This window comes from Gracilinanus agilis, chromosome 2 (genome assembly GCF_016433145.1).
Source record: "Gracilinanus agilis isolate LMUSP501 chromosome 2, AgileGrace, whole genome shotgun sequence".
NCBI classification, from domain to species: Eukaryota; Metazoa; Chordata; class Mammalia; order Didelphimorphia; family Didelphidae; genus Gracilinanus; species Gracilinanus agilis.
The window spans coordinates 138,636,252-138,643,548 of NC_058131.1; the positions used below are offsets into that span (position 1 = coordinate 138,636,252).

Here is a 7,297-nt window from a genome sequence, read left to right on the forward strand (position 1 = left end):
ACCCCGCCCTCAGGACTGTCTTACCCTTACATTCTATCATGTGTGCCTAGGCATGGGCAGCCGGGGGAAGTCAAGAAAGGCTTTGTGCACAAGGTACTTGGGCTGAGCCCTAAAGGAGGCTAAGAAATTGAAGGGAGGCTGGAGGGTGCCCCGGGCATGAGGGACAGCCGGTGCAAAGTCACAGAGACAGGAAATGGAATGCCATAAAAAGGAACAGTAAGAACAGTAAGAAGATCAGACTCACTAGACCATAGAGTGTGTGCAGGGAGTAAAATGTAATCTGACTCGAAAGGTGCATTGGGGCCAGGTAGTTAAAGGTTTAAATGCGAACAAAGGAGTTTATATTTTCCCCTAAAAGTAATAGGGAGCCACTGGAGCTTATTAAGTACAGCGCTTACCTCCCAGGGTTGTTACAATTCTTGCAAATAATTATTTATTTTGTTTGAATTTTTAAATTAATTTTTAAAATATCAAAAATATTTTATTTATATATAATAAAATATTAAATATCTTTTTTTCATTTTTCATCTAAATTATTATTATAATTATTTGTAAAACTCTTTGCAAACCTTAAAAAACTATATAAAAACTAGCTATTGTTATCAGTCAAAAGTCAAAAATATATACAAAAAGTTAAAAATACATACAGAATTATATATATATATATGAATATATATATATGGAGAGAGAGAGAGAGAGGGGAAGACTTTGGTGGACTTGTCATACATATGACAAGTCCACCAAAGTCTTCTTCTAAATACTTCAACATGATACAGAGATGACTCTGAATTTTCAAAGGTTATGTCAATCATTTTGAAAGGTTATCTGTCCAAAGTCTGGAGCAGCAATGGCTAACCTTTTAGAGACCAAGTGCCCAAATTGCAATCCTCACACCACATGTGAGCCCCACCCACCCACCCCAGACCAGGGAGGGAGGAAGCACTCCTATTGGGTTGCTGGGCAGAGGGGTGAGTCATGTGAGAAATGTCCTCAGGCAGACAAAGAGAGGGGAAAGGGAGCAGCCCCCTCCGGCATGCTCCATCACACGTGCCATAGGTTTGCCAACACAGGTCTAAAAGATGGGTCTAAACATCAACTCTGGAACCATCAGCTTAATGTGTTTCAACTAAGTGATACTTTTTTTTTTTTGGCTACATCTTATGAGGGCATATGGAGACAAAGAGTGATACAGTAGTTAGAGCACTGAGTCTAGAGTCAGGAAAATCTAAATTCAAATCTAGCCTCAGACACTTACTAGCTGGGTGACCCTAGACAAATTACTTAAATCTTTAGTTCCTCAACTATAAAATGTGGATAATAATAGCACCACTTCCTAGGGTTATTGTGAGGATCAAATGAGATAATATTTGTAAAAAGCCCTCAGCCCAGTGCCTGGCACATATTCTGTGCTAGATAAATGCTTATCCCTTTCCCCCCTTATGAAAGACCAACTATTAAGGCAAAGGGGGCAGGTGGAGAGGGAGGACGATAGCCACCTTGGTGGAGCAAGGACCCACAGGGATGAAGTCACAGTACAGTAATTTGATAGACAGACATCCCCTCGTTTCTGTGGAGTTTCTCTCCCTAACTCTAGAGAAATGCCCCTGCCTGGGAAATTGGAGGAGGGAGACTCAGCAAAATATTCTGCTGAGAAAAGGCAACTGTGTCTTGGGAAATCTTTCCACCCAGATTAAGAGGGAATGCCTCTTCCCCAAATAACGTTCCTCCTTCTGAAATCACCTGAGTGCAGGTTTCTATATGTATGCAAGCACATCGGCTGTGAAGAAATACAATTGGTAATTTTCTGAATTTTGTGCTTAGGTTTTATTTCCAAGGTAGGAGGCAAGAACAAGACCTAAAAAGTCAATGGCATAGGGGGTACTTCCAATGGGAACTTGCTTTATCAACTTCTCTGCAACTTAGAGCCTTAGAGTTGCCTGTGGTGATTTGCACGAGGTCACACAGTTTTTATCTGTCAGAAGAAGGGACTGGAACACAGGCTTTCCTAACTCTTAGGCTACTCTGTCCACTATATCAAGCTGCCCTGCATTTCATTTTGATGACTGGACTTTAACAAAAGAAAGTATATTAGTATTTTTGCAAATACACTTAAATTTGGTGCTTTTTATTTCATAACGGAGGGGAGAGAGGTCCAAGAACAGAGTCATGGGTCTAGGATGCAGAATACTAACATTGGGAAAAAAACATTCCACCTATAAAGGCTTGGGTTACCTTATCTACCCCAGGAGGCAGTGGACTGGTTCAGGAGCTCTTAACCATGTTTAGAGCAAGGACCCCTCCACAGGTGAAACTTGTGTACCCCTGCTCAGAATGTTCTTAAATACAGTAAATAAAATGCAAAGGTTTGCAAAGAAAGCCAGTCGGATTGGAATAAGGTTATCAATTTTTTTCAAAGAACCTTTTTCACAGTCAATATGGAAATATATTCTGTATTACTTCACACATGTAATATTAATTATTATATTGCTTGCTTTCTCAAGGAGTAGAGGAGGGGCAGGAAAGAGGAAAGAGGAAGAAAATTTGCAATTACTACTAAGACTGAAGGTAAAGGCTTAAAAAAAAACTATTGTTTTTCTCAATCATCTCATAAAGGTAGCAAGTTATAGTGAAAAAAAGCATTGCCACAGGAGCTGGGTTCAAATTCTGCCCTACAATGTTGCAACCCCTATAAGCTTGGACAAATTTTTTTCTTTGTAAAATGGGAAGGAGAGAGGAAGGAAGAAGCATTCACATAGTACCTGCTCTATGCTGAGCACTGTTGTTAAGTACTTTAAAAAATATACTATCTCATTTGATCCTAACAGAAACCTTTCAAGGTAGGTGCTATTATTATCCCCATTTTATAGATGAAGACACTGAGGAAAACACAGGTTAAATGACCTAGCCAAGATCACAAAGTTAGTAAGTGTCTGAGGCTGTTTTTTTTTTAAACCCTTAACTTCTGTGTATTGACTCATAGGTGGAAGAGTGGTAAGGGTGGGCAATGGGGGTGCCCAGTGACTTGCCCAGGGTCACGTAGCTGGGAAGTGTCTGAGGCGGATTTGAACCCAGGACCTCCTGTCTCTAGGCCTGGCTCTCAATCCACTGAGCTACCCAGCTGCCCCCTGAGGCTGCTTTTTTAGTCGTCTTCCTGATTCCAGACCCAACACTATAACACCTGTGCCACCAGCTGCCTAAAATGAGGGGGTTGAATTGGATAAAGTCTTAGGTCCCTCCACCATCTATTATTATCTCGGTGATAATAACGGCTAATATTTATTTCCCACTTTAAGGTTTGCAAAGGACTTTACATATGTCATCTCATTTTGTCCTTACATAGACCTTGTGAGGTTCATTCTATTGTTATCCCCATTTTATAGATGAGAAAATTGAGTCTAAGAAAAGAGGAGTGATTTGCCCAAGGTTGCACAGCCAATAAGATCTAGGGCAGGATTTGAATTCAGGTCTTTCTAATTCCAGGTCTAGTGTTCTATCCAATTTGTGCCTTCTAAATCTAGCTCCTATGCATTGAAATTAGTATATAAGTGACCGTAGGGTAAGAATAAGGAAAATTAAGTGATTTGCCCAAAGTTATACAGGTAGTAAACATGCTACCTCTACAAGATTATTGAGATAAAAGCAATATTTTTTAAACCCTTACCTTCTCTCTTAGTATCAAGGGTAAGACAGGAATGCAGCAAGGGCTAGGGAATGGAGGTTAAATGACTTGCCCAGGGTCACACAGCTAGGACGTATCTGAGGCTAGATTTGAACCCAGTATCTCCTCCTGTCTCTAGGCCGGGCTCTCTCACTGTGCCGCCTGGCTATCCCCAAAGTGATAGTTTTATTAAATAATCTGAACTCTCACTTCAATACCAGATTTCATTTTGCTAATCTAACCTGAAAAGAAGTGTGATATAACGAATAGAGAAATTATCCTTGGAGGGAAGACCTCGGTTCAAATCTTGCCCCTGATGTACTGGATTATGACCCAGGACAAGTCCCTAATTTCTAGAGAACTCAAGGAATTAATTCTCTAAAATTAAAAGTTGTAGGAGGCAGCTGGGTGGCTCAGTGAATTGAGAGCCAGGCCTACAGATGGGAGGTCCTGAGTTCAAATCTGACATCAGATACTTCCTAGCTGTGTGACCCTGGGCAAGTCACTTAACCCCTATTGCCTAGCCCTTACCACTCTTCTGCCTTAGAACCAATATACAGTATTGATTCTAAGATTGAAGATAAAGATTTTTTAATTTAATTAAAAATTACAGAACCTTTCTGAATCTGCACGGGTGGAGGGATGGTCTGCCTGGAAGCATCCCCTATATGGATAAAATTATAATTTTGGACCAAAAAATATATAGTCTATGCTGGACCTATAAACCCATCAGTAGAAATTCTTAATACTTAAATATATTAAAATTCTGTTTTTTAAAATCCTCTAACCAACTAAATATAGAATAAAATTTAAATTAGTAGGATTCAAGGCCAGCTAGGTAATGCAGTAAATAGAGCACCAGGCCTGGAATCAGGAGGTCCTGGATTCAAATTTGGCCCCAGATACTTCCTAACTACATGACACTGGACAAGTCAACTAACTCCAATTGCCTGGCCTTTGCCACTTTCCTGCCTTAGGACTGATAGTGAGACAGTAGGAAAGGATTTTTTTTAAGTTAGTAGGCTTCACAAATGATGGTTACAAACATTTCTGGACTTGGGGCTTCATTTCTTTTCTTTTTTTTTTCTTTTTAAATTAATCTCTACTCCAGGATCCTTGTGTGTGCAAGGAAGGAATATTCAAGAGGGGAACACTGCAGTTATTATGCCTTCTCAATAAATAATTCCTTTTGAAAAATTTAAAAAACAATAAACTAATCTCTAGTTTGGACTGGTTATAAACTGACCTGAGGAATATGCAACCAAATTATATGAATTAAATGTGATTGGCATATTATGAAAATGTAATTTCATTTTTAAAACATGTTTCAACTTTCCCTTCAAATAAGTACAAATTTTCCTACCAGATCATTTGTAAAGGAATGGAAATTCTCAAATAAATCACAAAGACAAGAAAAGAACCAAGTAAAAGAAAGGGAAAATGGCTAAAATGAAAACTGGCATTTCCTCAATTAAGAACTTATAGCACCTTTATTTTAAAGAACCAAATAAATATTTTGCTTCCTCAATTATTAGATAAAAATTAATGTGGGGCCCAAATTACCCTGATAACCTTTTTTGGACTTTTGGACAATTGCACAATTCTCCTTTCTCTTTGGCTCTCAGAATATGTCTTGCATTGATGAATTGTGAAAATTAATCTAAAAGCAGAGTCAACTGAAATTTGATCCTCTTTTTATTGGATATTACACATGTGAATCTCTGTCCTGACCACATTAAAAAAAAAAAACAACCAGAACTAGAAATAAAGGGCATCATGGGAAATGTAACTTATTTCTATCATTTGAGAGACACAATAGAAAACGCTAAAGAGAGCTAGAGAAGGAAATGGCAAAGCACTTCAGTGTCTTTGCCAAGAAAACCCCAAATGGGGTCCAAAAGGAGTCAGACATGACTGAAACAATGGCAAAGATTCTTGTTAAAGTCAAGTCTTCTATCATTAATATACATGATAAATCTAAACAATTTTAACTCCGGATTTGGTTTGGTACAGAGGTTTGGATACTTGCAAAAAAAAGTCAATGGCTAGAAAACATTTAAAGTATCATGTTTTGTTTTGTTTTGTTTTGTTCCACTAATTTGCAAATCAGTTTCCTAAATAACTTGTAGAATTCTCTCTTTATCCCCTCTGAGGATATCTGAGTGTGGCCATTGGTGAGTGGTAGAGTGGACATTCCCCACCCCATAGGACAGAGGTACGGTCGTGGGTGACGTATTCCCATAACTCCCACCGCCGGGGGCCACATCTTATTCTGAGTGCATCCCCACAAAGCTTACTTATTTCGGAACTCATCGAGTACCCGTTGGGCATCCTTGTCCTCCCGCTCCAGCTTGGCCCGGTCAATAGCCAGGTCCCTTGCTCGCTGAAGGTTCAGCTCTATTTGCTCAGAAAATGCCTCCTCCAAGCTAGCCAGCTCATCGAGACGCTGGAAAGTCTCTAGCTGCTTGCGGAAGATGGCATTGCGTTGCTCCAGCCCCCTGGCCCAGTTGATATAATTGGCAAAGCGTTCATTGAGTTCCTGTAGATGCTCCAGCCCTTGAGCCTGGCCCAGGCTACTCAGCTCTCCTGAGCCGTGCAATTCATCGGCCCGCTCGTATTTCTCCTTTCGGGTCTCACGAAGGTAGGTGCTCCTATACATGACTATTTGGGGTGCCTAAGGGCCTCCCTTTCCCCTGGCCTTCTCTTGGGCAGGGGCTATGGCTCCTTGGGTCTGCTGTGGGTACCGATACGACACTCCTGCGTGGTGGGGGAACAAGATGAGTCCACTGTCTGGAGGCCCGGCTTTCTGCATTTGTCCCAAGAGCCCGAATTGCAGCAGCCCTCTAAATAAATACCCACGTGCCCACGTCACTCTTCTCTCCCTTTCCAGAACCAGGTCAGCAGTTGGGCAGGGTAGGTTTTGTTCCTACCTCGGCACCATCCCTGAGCTCATGAAAAATAAAAGAGAGAGGGCTTTGGCTTTTGCAAGCTGGATTAGAAGGCTGTGGATCAGGTGCCCTGCAGAGGCTCCGAGCATTAAAAGGCTAGATTGAGATCATGGGTCAGTCGCTTTTTGTTCTGTATTTGTTTAGGCCCCCTCGGTTGTTTTCCTGAATGGCAGGATTTTGCTGCGATTGGTTTCATTGTTAGGTTATTGTGAAGGAAACGAGGGCAAGTTGGTATGCACAGAAAGGTAGAGACAAGGAAGTCCAGCTCTCTCAACTCTTATAATGCCATTAGAAAATATGTTGGACAGTAATGCAGTCATTAATAAAGCAGAATGCTTCTGTTAGGCATGTCTCAGGAACTCTGTTGATTGTCAACTTCTCTATGATACTCACTAATTATTTTTTTAATTCACCCTTTTTTTTACAAAGCAAAAAATATTCTAGGTAAGCTTGAGATATAAGAAGAATCAAAATTAATAAAACTTGCTAATTTCTGCCAAACTACTTCCCAATTTTCCCAGGAATTTAGGTCTAATAGTGGGCCCCCAACTCAGAAGCTGGGTGCTTTCCCTTTATCAGACAGTGAGCTATTAGGATCATTTGCCTTAAAATAATGTGTACCTGGGGGCAGCTGGGTGGCTCAGTGGATTGAGAGCCAGGCTCAGAGATTGGAGTTCCTGGGCTCAAATCT

The 7,297-nt window shown here is 40.6% G+C and overlaps 1 protein-coding gene across 1 annotated transcript in view; it reads right to left on the reverse strand.

Annotated features, from left to right (window-relative positions):
- The window catches only part of BFSP1 (beaded filament structural protein 1), a 53,650-nt gene extending 47,333 nt beyond the window's left edge, over positions 1 to 6,317 (reverse strand). The window contains exon 1 of the mRNA XM_044659496.1: positions 5,956 to 6,317. Within this exon, the coding sequence (XP_044515431.1) occupies positions 5,956 to 6,317 (362 nt within the window). The remainder of the gene's footprint in view (positions 1 to 5,955) is intronic.
- Between the last annotated feature and the right edge of the window lie 980 nt (positions 6,318 to 7,297).